At 39.9% G+C, this 20,752-nt stretch overlaps 1 protein-coding gene across 1 annotated transcript; it reads left to right on the plus strand.

The window, feature by feature from the left end:
- The first annotated feature begins 9,556 nt into the window (after positions 1-9,556).
- On the plus strand, positions 9,557-11,674 carry DMAC1 (distal membrane arm assembly complex 1). Its single transcript, XM_027863091.1, has 2 exons — positions 9,557-9,881; positions 11,349-11,674. Exons 1-2 carry the CDS (start codon positions 9,647-9,649, stop codon positions 11,423-11,425), a joined length of 312 nt encoding a protein of 103 aa, XP_027718892.1. The 5' UTR covers positions 9,557-9,646; the 3' UTR covers positions 11,426-11,674.
- Positions 11,675-20,752: the final 9,078 nt, after the last annotated feature.

The following is a 20,752-nucleotide window of genomic DNA, read 5'->3' on the forward strand; positions in this document are numbered from 1 at the left end:
AGTATCCCAAGCATTTATCTAAGACTAGAAAGCAGAGTTGTCAAGTGGAAAGAGCACTGGCTTTGGAGTAAGAGAAGCTGGGTTCATATCCTGCCTCTGATGCTTATTACCTGTATGATCTTTTGCAAGTCACATAAAGCACCTTGGGCCTCAGTTTCCTCCCCTGCAAAATGAGGGGTTTGGACAAGTTAGTTTCAGAGGTTTCTTCCAGCTGTAGATCTATTCTGTATCAATAGAGTTTCCTCACTGATAAAATTACAGGCAAGGAAGATAATTAAGGTTATTATGTTTCCTCATTGATGAAATTACAGGTAAAGATGATAATACAGGTTATTATGTCCATTTTACAGATGAAAAAGTAGAGGTTCAGATAAGGTAAGTGACTTCTCAAGGACAAACAGTTAAGCAAGTGGGAATGCTGGGATTTGAGGACTGGCCTCCTGCCTTCTAACATTTCCTGGTTCTGAAGCAGTTGAACATGTCATGATTTACTATATTTTTTAGACTGGACAGGACTAAATAATGGAGAAATATCTAAATGATATGCCCTTTGAAAAATGATATTATAAATAAGAATGACATTAAAAGACAGTTGAACTCAGACTAGATGCAATGAATAATATTAATTCCACAGGACAGATGAAGAACTAGCACCTCCCTTATCTTCATAGAAGTGGGGGGACTACAGTTGTTGAAAGCTGCATGCACTTAGAGTTGCAATTGCTATTATAGTTGGTTTTCCTTAACTTTTTTTTTATTACAAAGTATGGTTCTATTGGGGTTGGAGATATTAATAAATAGCTGTTATCTAAAAAACAAAAAGCATTAATAAAAATTTTAAAGTATCAACATTAATAGTTTTCTGTTAGAGAACTTCCTCCCAATTTGTGCTTAATTATTTCATGGTATCCAAAACAAGGGCTGAAAATGTGTTATCTTATCTCTTATAGCTCACCTACTCCATGAGGTTTTTCAGAATCATCCCACACAAAAAAGAAATAAAATCTGTTCCTCCTCTGAGTTTTTCTTAAAACTTATCACATAGCACTTATAAATAGCTTTATATTTTAGTTGTATCTCTGTGTTCTCTCTTCAACTAGATTATAAGCTCCTAGAGAGAAAGCATCATGTCTGATGCTCTTCTGTATTCTCCCTAGTACCCAGACCTGGGCAGTGCATATAGTAGTCCCTAATGCTTGTTAAATTACAAGCATGGCTGAAATGTAGAGTTTAAATATGAAACCCAAACTTCTTTTTCTGTACGTATTTCAGCATGGTCTGATGGCAAGATGATCAGACGGGGAGTCTGGAACCCTTGGTTTAAATCCTGGCTTTGAAATTTACTAGCTATGCTCCTAAGGACATGTCTCTGAGTCTCAGAGTTTTCATACATAAAATGACATAACATCCTTAGCAGAATGGTCCTGAGCAAAGTGCTCTGTGATCTCAGAGCTCTCTAGAAACATGACTTATTGTTACAACCATTTATTGCACTCGCCTATACTAATTCTGGTGGCTTATAATTAATACACAATGCATATATTCTGACAAAGATATTTCTCACAAGCTATTTTTAATCAGAAAAATGGGGAGGGAGAAGAGAGGAGAGTAAAGCACAGAGGGAGAACTCCCTTTTGCAGCTGTTATCTATCTAGCCTACCAGTGAATCACTTTAAGAACTTTGAAAAGTCACTTCCCCTCTTAGAGCCTCATGTTTCCTAAGTGCAAAATGGAGACCAATGTTCTTTCCCTTGCCTAGCTCAGGGATATTGCAGGGATTAATCATAATAACACCTTTCATTTGGATAGCACTCTGTCCTTTTCAAAGTCCTTTCACATGTATGGAGTGGCTATGAAATAATAAGACTGCTTTCCATATCCTAGCCCACAAAAACCAACCTCATCATTTAAAAGTCAGGCCACCTACATCAGCTCATTTGTTCTGCAGAAAAACCCTGTGAGATATGGAGACCTTATCTCTCAGTGACTGGGAAAGTGAAATCCAATAGTTTTGAATTGCTTGCCTAAGGTCATGCAAACAAGTCAGTAGCCAAGCTGGATTAGAACCTGGGTCTCTTGGCCAATGAAAAAAAAAATAGATTACCTGAAAAATATATGGCTTGTATGCTGATTTTAATGAGAAAAATACCTGCATAGAAATTGCACACTGGGGCCAGTGTACTTTTCCATTATACCATACAATAATTGTAAGAATCTTTGCAGGGCTCTATAATAGAAATAGTATGCAAACACAATATTGCTATTCAGAGCCATAACTAGCTGGAAACTTCTACAGCAAAGGGCTGGGTGGCAGCTTCTAGATGAGAATGGGGGTGAGGATGGCAATGGGAACAGTCCCACCAGGAAGAATCAGACCATGTCCCTAGGGAGTTCCACCAGGACAGTAATCACCAAGTGAAGGAAGATGAAATTGTGACCATCCAGGAAGGCAATGCACCTTCCTCTAAACCCCCACCACGGGCATGACACTCACTTCCCCATACACACTCACACGAACACACATACACACAGGAAGAAGTATGGCCCCTTGCTCCATTTGCTTCTATAATAGTTATGCTTCTGTTGTGATTCATCATCAATGAATACAGCCCCTTTTCCTCACTCTTCTGACACCTCATACTACGTGCCAACAGCAAATGATTATGCCCCTGTAAAGAGCAGAAGAGCTCTCCAAGGAAGGCTAAAGATAAAGTTGGACACATTAAGAAAGCTTTGAGGGGAATTACAACTTTGCGGAAATTGTTCATTTTGTCACAAGAAGGATGCCTTCCTCTTCTGAACTCTGCCTTATAAGCAGCTGCAATCCTGGTACTGTCTCACTTCTGACAGTAAGATGCAATGTGGATTAATTTCAGCAATCCATTAGAAGTAGGAAACTGCTGAACATCTGGGTCTCATCATCTCCTCTTTCCTTTCCTGCTGATTCACTGGTCAGCAGAAAAGATCAGTCCCAGATGTTCACCCTTGCAATACCCACCAGGCCTAAACATATTATGGTAAGGATCAATAAGAATTCCTTCTTTGTTACAACATTAAGAGGCAAGCTGCTGGGGAGGTATTCTATTTAAGTGAATGAGTGTTACGGGGAAAACCAAAATAATTAGACCATTTCTTTGTTCACAGGACTGGAGGCCTGGGCTTACACATCAGCGTATTTCAGCAGCCCTTCCTCAGGCTTAACTGCCTGTGTGAATGATATTTCTCTAAGCAGAGGACTCTCAAAGAGTTATGAAGTACCATTCCTTGAAGAAAAGACAGGCAGTTTCTCTTGTAATCAATACCAGGACCCAAACCAATAGAAAACATGCTACTTGGCTGCTCACAGTGTAATGCTTTGTATTTAATAAACATCAAACTTTGTATTGCATCACTTTGGCTCACATAGCACTAGGCTGTGTAGAGTGGCTCACTTGAAAATGACAGCATTTACTTAAACACAGTGTATTTCACAGTCTGTTTTTTCTCTTTTGGCCTGCAAGGAGATGCTGAAGTAAGGCCACACAGGTGAGGCTGTCTTGAACAATAGTGAATGCAATCATGACCAAACTACCATGGTGCAAATTACCATGCCATCGACCAATCAAGCAGACAGGTTCTTTTTTGGAAGTAGCATTGTACCTGGAAATTTATCCAGAGAAGGCTTATATAGAGAACCTAGTTAGGATGAAGAATAAGAGAGATCAGAGGTGCAAGAGCAGGATCCCAGGTCAAGAAATCCAAATGCAGAGGAGCCAGTCACAATGAGAATCACAATGTTGGCTCTAAAAATGTCAGTAGATCAATTTGGATATCTAGCATTCTGTAGGCTCTCATAGAGAAGCTAAAATCCGCCATTCCAAAATCAGTGGTGTGGCCCAAATGGTATTGTTGAGAGGAAACTATAACATATATTAGCACATAAACCTGAAGGGGAAAGCCCCGGGATATCATTTTTCCACAATACCTGGGACCCAGGTAATTTTACTGGGTAAAATTACATAGACAGCCTCTCTCAGAAGAAAGCTATGCATCCGATTATGGATTAGTGGTTCTACTGGGCTAGGGCTCTATTAATGGAGAATCTTCTAGAAGGCAGGATTTTAAGAGTAGAGTGGCTAGAAGTCCAGAGACAGGGAGCCAAGTTACTGTCTGTGGATGGAATGGGGAGAAAATTGCCAGCAGTATGGCCATAGCATACCAATAATTCTCTAGTTCTAAAAAAATTTAATGAACACAATGCTGAGAGGAAAGGCTACAATGGATTGCTGAGCTTCAGCAGACCAGCATGAGGCACAGTTCTCTAAATTCTAAGTTCTGGACTCAGAGTCACTGGACTCTGAATTTCAACATGACTGAGTTCTCCTGCTGGTGTTGTTGTTTGTCCTTAGTTCTGGAAGAGGACCATGACATCAGGAAGGTGATGCCATGACTTGCAAGAGAAATGGATTTAAGTGAGGATTTAAGTGCAAAGTCACCAGCCTCACTTTCTCCTCTGGAATGGGCTGGGGCCAGTGGCAAGATATAGATCAGGACTGGAGACGGCCATGAGAGTCAGGTGCCTTCTGCTGAAAGGCACAAGGAAAAATGTTGTGTTATGGGGAATCGTAAGGATGAAGTTATAAATGCACTGGAGCCTTTAAATAGGCACTACCTATTTGCTTATGGGAGCAGAAAAAGCATCTCCTACTCATTTCTCTTTGTTATCTATACTGTGTTTGTCTTATATGCTTTTGCTATTGGATTTAGGCTTGTGTGATCTGGAGAGAGTTATACTAATGTGGTCTTTGTAAAATTGATTTCCCCCAAATAACCTACTAAGTGAACCCCGAAAAAAGCAGCAAGAAGCTCCAGAGACTGAGTGTTCAGGGGGATTTCAAAGGCCCAGTGTTACACAGGACCATTCTAAAAATTTCTATTTGAATAACCATTTTAAAACCTAAGGATCAAAGGAGGAACTCTCAGTAATAACTGTTTTAGAACATTTTATTTTTATTTAACAGAATCCTTTAACTCTAGCCTTCAAGTTAAGGGCCTGTCTAGTAATACAAATACTCCAGGAGTATGATATGAACATCTTCTTAAACTGCACAAGGACCAGGAAGTCACTGGTATTTACACTTTCACTGATTATGAACAAATCTTAAATTAAATTTTATATATGGTACTACTTTTCTCCTGTCCTTTTAAACAAAATACTCGTGTGCGTTTCCTTTATATGTGGTTAACTCCTCCTACTGAACCCAGTAAACCAGGTCTATGTATTTCCATCTGAGCGTCCTTTTTCACACAGCCATGAAATTCTTTAGCATATTCATCTTTAGCATTACTATATTCATCCTCTCTGCTCCCTGTGACATGCCCTCCTACATTCTTAGGGTGAAACTTTCCTTCCATGATGTCTGTAGTCAATTGCTAAGTAGGGTCTTCTCTTTGTAAGAGTCGACAGGATATATTTTGCTATGAAAGCAATGTCGTTTTACTTGAGCTTTATTTCTGTTGATAGACACCTTTAGTAAATATCTTTTTCAATTGTATATTTCTTGAAACATTTATCAGTCCACAATGTAAAAGGCAAAGAGGGAACCCTCAAATTCCTCATGTTACTAATTGCTCATGGACTAAGATAGGTGCCAGACTGTGTCGGTACTGAGTTGGTGTTTTTTAAGTATGTAGGATATTTAAAGATTTATATGAAAAGCTGGTCCAATAAACTCAATTTTACAAATATTTATTGAATGTCTAAAATACAAGCAACTTCAAGGTCTGCACTAAGACTTTGGGGACAACTGGAATGTAAGGCATTCAATTAATAACACATTTATTCATTCAGCAAACATTTATTAAGCCCATATTGTGTGCAAGGCACTGTGCTGGTGCTAGGAATACAGAAGGAAAAAAAAAAAAAATATATATATATATATATATACACACACATACACGCACATAAAATATAGACCTTGTTCTCAAGGTGCTTATAATCTAGTTGGGGGAAATACACGTATAGAAATAAAAATGACACGAGGTAGAATGTGGTAAGTTCAAAGAAAGGGTATTGCAAATGATATGAGATATTTGAGACAGAAAAGATCCCTTTAACTGGGAAAGATTATTATAGTTTCATGAAGGAGCTCTCTGAGCTGGGCTTTGAAAGAAGGGAGATTTGAATAGACAAAGATTGGATAGAGAGGGAAAGAGAATCCATTCTTGGTGAGAGGAAGATGTCGATGAGAGCTCCTGGAAAGCAGAATTGCATTTTTGTTTTTGTATTCCCAGCATTTGTATAGTACCTGGCAGATGTCACTTAATGCTTGTGGATTGATTTATAGGAGAGGAAAGGAAAAGAATGGGGGAAATAGTCCAACTTGGATGGAATGTAAAGGGAAATAATAGGAAAGAAGTCTGGGAAAACATGGGGGCCTTGAATGCTACCATCATGAATTTATACTTTCATACTTTACACTTTCATACACAATGGGAATGACTTAAGGTTTTTAAGTGGAAGAATGATATAATCAGAGTAGTATAACTGAGATGACTTTGGCAGTTATGTGAAAGAAATGATGTGAAGAAAGATAGATTAGAGGCAAAGAACACAAGTTAGGAAGCTATTACAATAGTCTAGACAAGAGGAGATGAGAATCTGAACAAGGTAACTCAAGTGGAGGTTGAGAGGAGGTAAAGAGAGGGGGGAGAAATGAATGTGAAAGACTACAAATGAAGAAGAGACAGGATGACACAACGAATTGGACTGTGAAATGAGGAAGAGAGAGAGGTCAAAGATGACTCTAAAATGATAAGCCTCGGTGACTAGGCAGATGAGGTCTTCAAAAGAAAGAGTGAAGTGAGAAGGCCAAGCTTTGGGTAGAAGCTGATGCATTCAGTTTTAGATACGTACGTTCTGGATACCAACAGGCAACTGAGCAGATATTCAGAATAAATGTATTTTCACAGTTCTAAGTGCTGCTGAAGGAATAAGCTTACAATCTAGTTAGGCAGATAAGACATAAACACATGAAAAGTTAAGCTATACAGCAATATTAAAAATATATGATGTTATAGAATATAGAAGACACAATAAGCAATCACAATAATTCCAATATGACCTAATCAACTGAACTAACGACAGTGAAAGATGAGAAGTAGAATTAACATTGGGAAAGACCATCACCATTTCCTGAAGAGACGGTGCATTGGAGGAGCTAAGTCATTTGGCTCTGTATTTCCTGGAACCATGCATCTTCATCTTCACGTTGGACATTCCTCACTCCCCCATATACACATAACCTTTCCCCTCACCCTTTTCCTAAAAATTATAATAAAAATAAATACCAATCCACATATCAACATTCTTATCTCCTTATAATCTTAGTGAGCAAGATACACAGTCCTATTGATAGTCTCCTTGATGAAGGTACAAGAAAGAGGCAGGATTTCACAAACAATATTTTATAGCAGACTGTCTTTTAACTCACGGAACTGAATGAAAGGTTCAGAGAAAATAAAATCCCATGGTGTTTTTTGGGTTGGTTTTTTTTTTTTTAAAGCATTTGATTTGGTAGAACAAAATGAACCTTTAAAAACTGATCATTATTTTTCATAAACATTTTTCCAATGAACAGTGGTTCTCAAAGGGTGTACCTCACTAATATGCTGAGTTTTTATCAGATGTGCTGTGAAATTTTGGATGGTATGTTATTTAGTTAAATTTCCTAAATAATTTTGTTTACTATTAATTTTATTGTCCCAGCATCTATAACATGATAAGTGTAATATTCACATAATAGAACTTGCCTATTACACACATACACACTGATCTCAAAACATGTTGGACCTTAAATTCACAAAATATTAAACAAAAATGGCTGTGCTTATTAGGGTTAGATATAGAATCAGAGACAGAGTTAGTATGAGAAATAAACAAATTTAAGGACAGCATTTATTTAGCATTCACTATATGAGTCACTGAGCTAAGCACTGGCTATATAAAGAAAGGCAAAATAGACAGAAAAGCAAAAAACTTGGTCCCTGCATTCTAGGTGCTTATATTCCAATAGAGTGGACAACATGCAAACAACTATATACATACAAAATATATGTAATATATGGTATGGTTATATCCAATACTCACACTAATCTGTAAACTTGAATAGAGGGGAGGAATCTTGCTTTTAATTCCATTTTATATCTCCATCATCCAACACAGAACTAGAAGCTGGGTCATAGGATCACAGACTTAAAACTAGAACCCTGGAGATCATCTACTCCAATCTCCTTTTACAGATGAGGAAACCAAAGCCCAGGAAGGAGAAATGATTTGCCCAAGGCCAGATGAGTAGTAACTGGGAGAGCTTTGATTCCAACCAGATGTCTTCTGACTTGAAATCTAATTCTCTTACTGTACCACTGAACATTTATTAAGTGCCTACTATGTGCCTGCCACTGTGTTAAGAGCTGGGGATACAGTTAATAAAAAGAATGCCAATCTCTGCCCCAAAGGAACTTACAATATAATGGGAGAGACAATACACAAAAGGAAGCAGGAATGGTGGGTAGGAGGGAGACCAGTGGGTACCTAGCCTAGTGCACCTTGATCTGTGGAACTGAAACCAGGAAGTGCAGCAGACATTGAGTGGAGTTGGCCAAAGTTCGGTTTCTGCCCTCTATAAAGGAAAGCATTGGGAGGAATTTGGTACCCTGCCCTCCAGCCTTCCAATCAGAGGGAAGAGGAGGCTGAGGGGAATGGCATCAGTCAAGGGTTGAGTTAGCTGGCTGGTGATGAGATTAGAAGTGATGAACTTAAGCTGAGAAGGGCACCTTGTTCCTTGGAGCTGAAACCAGGCAGGATGCAGAGTTGAGTGAATCCAGCGTTCTTTGCAATTTACGACACTGGCTCTTATCACAGACATGATGAACAGCCTATAGGCTAGCTTTCAATAGCAAAGAAGCTAAATTGAAAATAGAGACACTTATCTTGATAATTTGTGCTAAATTTTTAAAAGTTTAAATATAAAAACTTGGTCACCATATTTAGCAAAGGTGGGAGGATTATCTAAATAACAGTTCCCTGCCCCATTTCATTTTTCAGGAAGAATAAGAGATAAGGATCAGAGAAAGGATAATAATAAGAAAGATGGATAAGAGAAAGGAAAGACAAGGCAGTGGAGCCAAGATACAAAGCGCAAGAAATTAAGGGTTTGAGGTTTGAATCCTGGACAATGACACCTCTTAGATGTGACCTTGGAAACGCCATCTTCTTTCTTAGAGTTTACTCTTTGACAAAAGGAAGGAATGGTTTCCCTATCTGCCTTTCTGTGGAATCATAAACACAGGGTTTGATTTCATTTTTCTGTGGTGAGAGGTGGAGTGAGGAATACTAGCTTTGATAGATAGGACAAAGGGCGAAATAGGACCGGGAGATGAATTTTAAACACAAGGGGAAGGTACCGCCCCTTCCAGCAGCATTTCCTGTCCGTTCTCCTGTAACAGAGCGCCAGCGCAGGGAGGAAAAACTACATTTCCCATAGAGCCACTGCGCCCACTTCCTGTGCAGCTCCCATCGTGGCTCGGCTTCCGGAGTCATCGCTCGTGTGTTCCGCGTGGTAGCCGCCGCTTCTAGGGTCGTTGTCTCTGCCCCTACCGCCTAGTAATGGCTGCCAGCACGTCTTCGTCGCCCCCCGCATCGCTAGCCCCAGCCCGGGCCCCGGCCCCAGCCGCAGCTCCGGGCAAGAACCCGTTAATGGGGGGCTGCCTGAGCTGCCGGCTCTTATCGGGAGTGGGGCTGCTGGGGGCGGGCGGCTACGTGTACTGGACAGCGCGGCGGCCCCTGAAGCTTGGCTGTGCCCCCAGCCCGGGTACCATCTTCCAGATGGTCGTTGGCATCAGTGAGCGCGAGGCGGGGACGGTGGCCGGGAGGAGGCAGGCGGTTGGGGGAGGGGGTGCGCTGCACGAGCTGGGTAGAGGAGTCACGTGCTCAGTGCTCGGGAGGGTGGGAGCGGGGTTTGCTGGCTTCTGGAGGTGGTCAAAGCTCACCCCAGGGTAGGGGTGGGGGTGGGGCTGAGGAGGGGGGTAAAAAGATCCCCCATACACCGCAATAACAACAACAATAATAATAGCTCCTATTTCAGTGATGTGGTAAGGTTTACAAAGTGCCATGCCTCACAGCAGCCAGGTCAGGGAGCTGGGGCAAGAATTGCCGCCCCATTTTACAAATGAAGAAACTGAGGCAAAAGTGACTTGTCCGAGGTCACCCAACTGGGAAGGCTTGTTAAAGCCGGATCTCCCAGGCTCCATGTCATAGATCAAGATTTAGAATTGTAAAGGTCGTTTAGTCCATTGGTGTCAAACTGGCTTCATGTTGACTTTGAAAACCACAAATTAAAACGTTCAAAACCACAAGTTAACATGACCTGTGTTGTATTTTTGTTTATTTTGTTAAACATTTCCCAATTACGTTTTAATCTGGCTCTGGCCAGTTTGGCAGGCCACCTGTGGCCAGGAGTTCACCAGGAAAGAGACTGCAGACCCAGGGAGTAACATGTCCAAAGTCACATAGGGAGTAAGCAAGGGAAGATTTATTTGAACCATTATTTTCTGGCTCCAAATCCAGGCCTCTCACCATGTTTATTCTACTACACCTTGCAGATTATAGAATCAAAAAGTGAATCAGTGAACCTCTTGGACCTCCAAGGGGGAAGAGAAGGGAACTAGCACTTATTAAGCACCTACTATGTGCCAGGCATTGTGCTAAGTATTTTACAGATACCATCTTATTTGATCCTTAAAACAAGTCTCTAAGCAGAAGGAAAGTCAGCCGATCAGTCAGTAAATATTTATTAAGCTCTTACTATGTGCCAGGTACTGCGCTACATGCTGATTTAAAAAAAAAAAAAGCAAAAGATAGTCCCTGCTGTAAAGGAGTTTACAGTCCCAACAACCATGTACAAATAAGCTATATGCAATACCAGAAAAATTTGAAATAATCAACAGGGGGAACATGGTAGAATTAAGCAGAGAAGGGGAAGAGGGTTAATTAGCTCTACACACAGCAGGTAATTAATAATTTTTTTGTTGAATGATTGAATGTAAAAGTAACTTAACTCAGAGTCTCCCAGAATGTGAAATTTGATGTAGTTAAGGTGCTGGTCTTAGAAGGCCTTTGTTGGTGTCTGGTCTCTGCCATTTACTAGGTTTTTTAACCTTAGATAAATCACTTCACCCTTTCTTAGCCTCAGTTGTCTAATCCTTAAATGGGGATTTTAAGACTTCACCCTACCTGCCTACCTACCTTTCTCACAGATTTGTTGTCAAAGTGCTAAAGAAATATGAATTACTGTTATTGTTGTCCTCAGGCATTGCGTGTTGGGGGGTAGTCATATTGGTGGACCCTGTAGGAAAAGCCCATCCCATAGAATCAAAGAAGCAGTGATGGTGATGATGTTGATGAAATGGGCAGCTTCTACCACCCAGCCCCCCACCCAGCCACTTCAATGGACTACACAGAACAGGAGGATAGAAGCAAGAGAATCACAGATGTTCCAGGTTCCAGGATGGAGTGTTCCTGCCTCAGATCTGTAGATGCCTGCAGGGGAAATGGATGAAGCATGGTTTCCTATTTCTTTTTAACCAAGCCTGCCCTTCCCTTCACAACTGTGAATAAATTTCTCTGAGAACAGAAGAAGGTGTGTGAGTCTCATCTGTAGAAGAGTGGGTATTTAAAGGCATTGACTGTATGAACTGGGGACAGTCAGAAAAACACCATTAGGCAAAATGAGAAAATGACCCTTGACTGCTTTTTTTGGTCAAACTCATAACACATTGTTGACTGTGAATTCAGCCCTTTTACAACTATGCTAATCCCATCCATACTAAGTCTATGGGGATATCAGATTCCTTACATTTGTTTAGTATTCTTTCCAGAATACTTCAACACATGTCAGCTCCTCACAACAAAATCATGGGGCTGCTAATTCAGGTATTGTCCTCATTTTACTTTTTTTTTTTTTTTTTGTGGCTAGGCAGTGGGGTTCAGTGACTTGCCCAGGGTCACACAGCTAGTAAGTATCATGTGTCTGAGGCTGGATTTGAACTCAGGTCCTCCTGACTCCAGGGCCGGTGCTCTACCCACTGTGCCACCTAGCTGCCCCTATTGTCCTCATTTTAGAAAGGAAACTGAGGCACTTCAGAGAAGTCAACTGAAAGGTAGTCTTCTGGTCTAGGTTTTAATCCTAGTGATGCCTCTATCAGACTGGCCTCTTTGAGAGTTTGCTCATTTTTCTTGCCTTCGAAATGAAGAAGCTGAATTAGGTTATCTCTAAGATCCCTTTCAATGCTAATATTTTGTCTCTGATTTGTCTTCACCAACTGTGGCAGAACCTCCTGAATTGGGCCAATGATGACATCCTAATTTGCTGTCGGAAAGTCTACAGGTAGGCTTGCCAGAGTACAGTAAGAGAAATGATCTTTTCATTCTTCCTCTAGCAGGAAACACTAGAAATGTCCTTGTGTGGGAAAATGAGACGAATTTCAAGGAAGAACCCAAGGGAAACAACATGGGGAAAGATGCAATACTGACTATGGAGTCAGGACCTGGGTTCAAATACTGTTCTGATACTTACTACCTGTGTGACCTTGGGCAACTCACTTCCCTGGGCCTCATTTTCCTTATTGGTAAAATGAAGGAGTTGCTCCAAATATCCTTTAAGGTTTCTTCCAGCTCTAGAGCTCTGGTCCTATGAAAGTGAAAATACATTTGCAATTGGAAGCCACTTGAAAGTTTGTCTTTAGGATAGTTCAATATAATTCAACAGTCATTTATTTGTTAAGCACCTATTCTATGCTAGGTGCTGGGCGTACTAAGGTAAGTAAAACCACCCTTGTGCTCCAGAAGCTTATGTTCTGTTGGGGAAAACAACATGTATACATAGAATTAAATACACATTAGAATAGGAGTCACAAAGGGCACAATAGAAGTATGGGGAGGAATGGGAGGGCAGCCTGAGGTGTGGAGCTCATATGGATAAATGTAAGGGAACAGGAAACAGGAGGCAGAGTTTTGGGCCAAGCAACCTGTAAAGAATCAAGGATTCTGAGTAGAGTCACAGGACAATACATTATTAGACCCTTTTTTTTTCTTTTTTTGGCAGCTAAATGGAAAGCTTATTTATTTAGTTTATTTAGTATGTTAGTTTTCCCCAGTTACATGCAAAAACAGTTTTTAACATTTGTTCTTAAAACTTTGAGTTCTAAATTCTATCCCTCCCTCCCTCCTCACCCCACCTCATTGAGAGGACAAGCAAATTTGTATAGATTATCCGTGTGTAGTCATGCAAAACATTTCCATAATAGTAATGTGAAAAAAACAGGCAAAAGAAAAGACCTCAAGAAAAAGAAAGTAAAAAAAAAAAGTATGCTTCAATCTATATTCAGATACCATCAGTTCTGTGGGGATGGATAACAGTTTTTATCGTAAGTCCTTCAGAGTTGTCTTGGATCATTGTATTGCTAAAAATAGCTAAGTCTTTCACAGCTGATCATCTTACAATATTGCTGTTACTTTGTACACAGTACATTTGACTTTTCATTAGCTCATATAAGTCCAGTTTTTCTGAGAACATCCTGCTCATCATTTCTTTTTTTTTTTTCCTTTGGGGAGGGGTGAGGGCAATTGGGGTTAAGTGACTTGCCCAGAGTCACACAGCTAGTGAGCGTTATGTGTCTGAGGCCAGATTTGAGCTCAGGTCCTCCTGACTCTAGGGCCGGTGCTATATCCACTGCTCCACCTAGCTGCCCCCTGCTTATCATTCTTATAGCATATCAATATTACTTCACAATCACATACAATTTTTTCAGCCATTCCCCAATTGATAGGCATCCCCTCAATTTCCAATTCTTTGCCAACAGAAAAGAGCTGCTGTAAATATTTTTGTACATATAGGTCCTTTCCCTTTTTGTTTTTTATCTCTTTTGGGATACAGACCTAGTAGTGGTATTGCTTAGTCAAAGGGTATGCATGGTTTTATAGCCCTTTGGGCATAGTTTCAAATTGCTCTACAGAAGGGTTGTATCAGTTCACAACACCAACAGTGCATTAATGTCTCATTTTTCCCACATCCCCTCCAATATTTGTCATTTTCCTTTTTCTGTCCTATTAGCTAATCTAATACATATGAGGTAGTGCCTCAGAACTGTTTTAATTTGCATTTCTCCAATCAACAGTAAATTAGAGCATTTATTTACATGGGTATAGATAACTTTGATTACTTCATCTGAAAACTGTTGGTATCTTTTGATCATTTATCAATTAGGGAATGGCTCTTATTTTTATAAATTTGACTCAGTTCTCTACATGTTCGAGAATTGAGGCCTTTATCAGAGAAATTTGCTTCAAAATTTTTTTCATGGTTTCTATTGCTAACTATTTCCCTCCATCCTATTTCTGTCCCCTCCCCATTTATTCTATTTTCTCTCTCACCCTGTACATCCTCAAAAGTGTTTTGCTGCTGACTACCCTCTCCCCAAGACTGCCCTTCCTTCAATCACCACCACCCCCATCCCCTTCCCCTCCTTTTTTCCTGTAGGGTAAGATAGATTTCTATACCTTAGTTGAGTGTGTATGTTATTCCCTCTTTGAGCCAATTATGATAAGAATAAGGTTCACTCACTCCCTGTCACCTCTATACTTCCCCTACACCGTAAAAGCTTTTTCTTGCTTCTTTTATGTGAGATAATTTACCCTATTCTATCTCTCCCTTTCCGTTTCTCCCAGTACATTCCTCTCTTACCCTTTAATTTTATTTTTTTAGATACCATCCCTTCATATTCAACTCACACCTGTGCCCTCTATGTATACTCCTTCTATTTGTCCTAATGAGAAAGTTCTTATGAGTTACAAGTATCATCTTGCCATGTAGGAATGTAAACAGTTTTACCTTGTGAACTCACTTATAATTTCCCTTTCCTGTTTACCTTTTTAATGCTTCTCCAGAGTCTTGTATTTGAAAGTCAAATTTTCTATTCAGCTCTGGACTTTTCATCAAAAATGCCTGAAAGTGTTCTATTTCATTGAATATCTATTTTTCCCTCTAAGGGATTATACTCAGTTTTGCTGGGTAGGTGATTCTTGGTTGTAATCCTAGCACTTTTGCCCTCTGGAATATCATATTCCAAGCCCTCTGATCCTTTAATGTAGAAGCTGTTAAATCTTGTGTTATCCTTACTATTGCTTCATCATACTTGAATTGTTTCTTTCTGGCGGCTTGCAATATTCTTTCCTTGACCTGGGAGCTCTGGTATTTGGCTATAATATTACTGGGACTTTTCATTTTGGGATCTCTTTCAAGAGGTGACCAGTGGATTCTTTCCATTTCAGTTTTACTCTCTGGTTCTAGAATGTCCAGGCAGTTTTCCTTAATAATTTCTTGAAAAATGATGTCTAGGCTCTTTTTTTGGTCATGGCTTTCAGGTAGTACAATAATTTTTAAATTATCTCACCTGAATCTATTTTCCAGGTCAGCTGTTTTTCCAATGAGATATTTCACAATTGTCTTCTATTTTTTCATTCTTTTGTTTTTGTTTTATTGTTTCTTGATTTCTCATAAAGTCATTAGCTTCCATTTGCTCAGTTCTAATTTTTAAAGGATTATTTTCTTCAGTGAGCTTTTGTACCTCCTTTTCCATTTGGCCAATTCTACTTTTTCAGGAGTTTTTTTCTTCAGTGAATTGTTGTGCCTCTTTTTCCATTTGTCCAGTTCTGCTTGTTAAGGCATTCTTCTCCTCATTAGCTTTTTGTACCTCTTTTACCATTGGCCTACTCTGTTTTTTAAGGTGGTGTTTTCTTCAGTATTTTTTTGTGTCTCATTTGCCAAGCTGTTGACTCTTTTTTTTTTCCATGATTTTCTTGCCTCTCATTTCTCTTCCCAATTTTTCCTCTACCTCCCTTATTTGATTTTTTGGGCTCTTCCATGGCCTGAGACCAATTCATGTTTTTCTTGGAGGCTTTGGATGTAGAAGCTATGATTTTGTTATCTTCTTCTGAGTGTGTGTTTTGATCTTTCTTGTCACCATAGTAACTTCGCATGGTCAGAATTTTTTTCTGTTTGCACATTTTCCCAGCCTATTACTTGACTTTTAACTGTTTCTTAAAGGAGGGCTCTCCTTCCGCAGTGGCAGGTGTGCAGTTCCAAGCTTCAGGGTTTTATCCAGCTGTTCTCAGAGATACTTCTAGGGACCTGTAAGTTTTAGTTCTTCCAAAGTGGTGTATGATCTAAGATGAGGTGTTTATTACTCTCCTGGCCCGTGCTCTGGTCTGTGAGTGGCCACAAGCACTCTTTTCTGCCCTTTGAATTGTGAGGAGTATCCTCGCTTCACTGTAGGCACGAGCTGTAATGTGCTAGTGCTCCTCCTTGTCCTGGGACTACTACCCAGCGCTGCAACCTGGATCAGAGTATGGGCAAAGCAATAGAGCCCTGCCACCAGTGCTAGCAAAGAGATCCCTGTAATCTCCTTCTGACCAGTTGTTTGATTCCTTTACCATCTGTGGGCTGAAATCTTCAGAAGCAGCCACTGCAGCTGGTGATTCACTCACCCTGAAGCCCGCTTTTGGTTTGCTGGGGCCAGTCTGGGCTAGCACAGCCTGTGTTGGACTGCACTCCTTTCTCACCTTGGTGCAACAGACATTTCCTGCTGCCTTCTAAGTTGTCTTGGGCTGGAAAATTTTTTCACTCTGTCTTTTTGTGGGTTCTGCCACTCTAGAATTTATTTAAAGTCATTATTTAAAGATATTTGGATGGATTTGGGGGAGAGCTTAGGTGAATTCCTGCCTTTACTCTGCCATCTTAGCTCCATCTCTATCAGACCCTTTTGAAGTAGGAAAATTAATGTTTATTTGATCTCCCAGAAAGGTGGTAAGTATATCTGGGCCAAGAGTGACTCAGGAAGCAGGGTAGAAAATGAATATCTAGTCTTTGGTCCTGCCTAACTATCAAGACACTGGATCAGTGGAGCCCTGGGGCCAGACTAGTCTAGAGGGATACAGCATTCTTATGGTACTTACTCCCAGCCACATGGGCTCTGCCCAAGACACCCCCAATTCTGAGTAGATGTCGTTGACACCACCAAGAGTAGTTTCAGAAAGGGCTTTGTTTCTGGACTGGTTTGGATTGAAGTAGAGTAAATGTTTTTGTAAGGTAACACAAGTATACTTAAAAACAAAGACTGCTAAAAGTCGTGGGTCCAACTTTGTGTATGAAAATGTTAGCAAACAATTCTTGAAGGATTTGGTATTCAGGTACTGACTACCCAAATGTACCCTTAAAAGCAACATGTAGTCCCTTAAATTGAGTAAATGAGGATCTTTATAAAGGGTAATCTGATGACCTTTCCACTGATAAGCAGGATTCTCTTAACAGATTTTAAATGACCCAATAAAATTATAGAATGAGGCCTGGACTTGAGCTTGAGTCTTGATTTTACTCGTTAGTATGTGGCTTTACACAAGCAATTCAACTTTTTTTTCAGCCTTATGTTTTCTGCAATTTGGGGCTAATAATACTCTTACTATCTGCCTCACTGGGGTTCTCCTTGGCGCAAGTGAAATGATGGATATAAATGTAAAGTGTATTATAAATGTGAACCACCACTACTAATAAAGTAGAAATATATTATTACACACATGCATTATTCAATTCAGTGATATTAAAAAAAACCTGAATTCTAAAGTTGGAAGGTATTTTAAAGGTAATCTAGTTAACCCACCCAATCTAACCAAAAAGAACATAACAGCATTCCTGAAAGATGGTTACCTATATATCTCCTGTTTGAAGACTATATGATGCCTGGGTACACACTCTAAAAGCCTTTTCCATTTTGGAACAATTCTAGTTAGAAAATTCTTAAGCAGATCTCTGTATTCTGTAATTTTTTACTCATTAGACCTAGGTCTACTTTCTGGAGCCACACCAAAAAATAATACTGTAACTTAACAATCATCATATTAGCCAATGTCAGTTCTTTGTAAATAAACTTTCTTTCTTGTCAGAAGAGTCTCTCAAGTGTTTCTAGCCCCGCCTGACTTATAAAAATCCATAAGAACATTAGAAAAGTATCATTTTACCATGTCTACAAGCTATACAGGTTAGTGAGAGTTTGTATTTGAGACAATTTTGCACACATTACTTACAAAAATCAAAACTTGTGATTGTTACTCCAGCCTCAAAACCTGTCTTTTATAGACACTTCAAAAATTACTAAGGTTGATTGACCCCTACACTAAGCAAAACTGTAGAAAATTTTCTGACATACTTATGTAGAAGACAGCTTTGGGGTAATAAATTTATTTTAGAGATGTATGTGCTCCTCATAGAGGGATTATCAGGGTTATGGTCATCAGACAGGCCCATACACAAAGTTAATAAACCTTAATTGCTCTTCACAGAGAGGGGAGTAGACTTAGTGAACCATGTTGGGAAACAAAATTAATCATAATTGGCAAGAATTAAATAATCCGGAAATGTGACTTCATGGAGGCCTTTTGATAGTTGAGTCTAATGGAGAGAATAGACAAAATACAAAATAATGGATAATCTAAAACACACCTATCAGTACCTGCTGCCCTTAGGACCCCTTCTTCCTTCTGATTGAAGAGGAGAGAGAGGACAGTAGAAAGCTCCTCCCAGATCCTCCATTTAAGGAGGATACCCAAGGTATCCATCTCTTTATTTCCCATTTACCTTCATTCTTCTGGACCTCATCAAACGCATAGGTTAACAAGGGTATGAGAGAGGAGAGTCAGGGAAAGAAGTGCCATGCTATGAGTATCCCACTGGAGCCTGGGTACAAAGAGCCTTGGAGGTTGGACCATGGGGCTTATTGCTTCTGTAGGGAATGGGTAGAAGAAGGATTTTAGTTATCAAAGTATAAGCCAGCTGAGATCTTCCTGGTATAATTTGAAGCTAGCCTGGAGATGAGACACAGTGTTAAGAAGAGAAATTTCCAAGACCTTGGGCATAGAGACTGTCAGATAATGGATAAAAGAGTACAAAGCTTGAAACATAAAGGGGATGACGGCTTTGGGATCTAGTTCAATAAGAATGCAGGGTACTGGCATAGGAGATGACATGTGTCATGGGGAGCAGCCTGGTAAGTCTGGGTTGGACTGGGTATAGAAAACTCAGTCCAGTGCCTCAGGGCACAAAGATGAGGAAACTTGAGTCCCAGAGTAACCACAGATTTGCACCAAGCTCTGGATAGTAAGGGAAATTATTTTTCTCATATTAACAGCCAATTAATATCAGAAAATCCAGGACTTTTTCCCTTTCTATTTCCTCATTCTCTACTAGGACAAATCAGCATCTAAAGGACAGGGCTGATAATGAGATTGGGTTAACATTCTCCTCAATCTTGGGTGAGACCTACCCAATAGGGATATAAGTGGTTTGAGTGGAGGTAGATTCCTTTGGTGGTCAGGGGAGAGAAGGGTAAAAGTGACATAATCAAAGTCATGTTCCCCCAGCCCCTCATTAGAATAAGCCCGCCTCTCATTAGAATATCCATTCTCTTGTTATTAACCAATCAGAGTTGATTTCTGCCTATCAGGAACTCCCACTCTTCCAGGGATATTTAAACTCGCAATGGGCCCCCAAAGTCCATCTTTAGTTTATGAGAGAAAGCCAATGACCATCATTTTATTATTTGCTAGCTATAATTAAAAATTGATATTAATTACCCAGAAACTATGTCTCTCTGACTTTTCATACATCACAATAGTTTGATGGTTGGGGCTCTTGTCTTCATCCTGACTTGGTTCATCGTGACAACCTTCGGAATTTGAAGAAGATCAGATGTTTTATAATAGCGAGGTGTAGGGCATTGCTGAAGTGCCTTTAATTGATTTCCCACCTCTGAGATCTCAGGTAGGAAGGCAGGCACCAGTATGAAAAGTTATTTGGGAAATGGAAGCTACTCACATGGGAGTTTCCCCTGCATATTCTGGAGAAAGGAGGAGATGTCAGACAGAAGAAGAGGATGTGACTGGGGCACCAGCAGCCAGCCTATCCTAATAAAGATTGATATTAACCTTTACTATATCATTTCACCTGCCCTACCTCTGGCGCATTTGGTAAGTTTCTGACTTGACTAATTATTAAAGCATTTTTAAAAGGGGATTTCTCTAATTTTCTGCCTCCCACCTTGAATGTCCTATGGTTAAAGTCATAATTGGGAATTAATACTGATAGTAATTATCATAGCAACCTGGTTCTACAACTTTCAGGCTCAGAGTAAGGAAATTTGAGCTCCAGTCTGCACTTTGCCCCTTGATCTGGCCCCATGTTCTGGCCTGTAACATTTACCTCTCAGTTTCCTCTTCTTTTAAATAGAGGTCATATAATTTATCATCCTGAGCGGAGCTTAAAGGATACAAAATCCTTAAGGCATCCTAGAAAATAGCAATTTGTCTACCTACCTAGCATGTGTCATAAGTTTTAAAGTCTGGTTACAAAGAAATCCTGATTCCACTGATTTTACTAATAACATTCCTCTGTGTTGAAAAAGTGGGCAAGCGCATTTGAGCTACTTATTTATAAAACTGATTTAAGCTGCACTGAGATCTATACAGAAAAGCCATTATCCACAATATTTGATGAAATGGGAGGTTTTGCTCACTTTGCTTCAAAATGATGGAGGTGGCAATGTAGAATTGTAAGGGGGAAAAACTTTTTAAATAGCATTATCTGCAGTCATAACTTGGAGCTGCCAC

The sequence above is a fragment of the Vombatus ursinus genome, unplaced genomic scaffold (genome assembly GCF_900497805.2).
Source record: "Vombatus ursinus unplaced genomic scaffold, bare-nosed wombat genome assembly UNPS02014770.1, whole genome shotgun sequence".
NCBI classification, from domain to species: Eukaryota; Metazoa; Chordata; class Mammalia; order Diprotodontia; family Vombatidae; genus Vombatus; species Vombatus ursinus.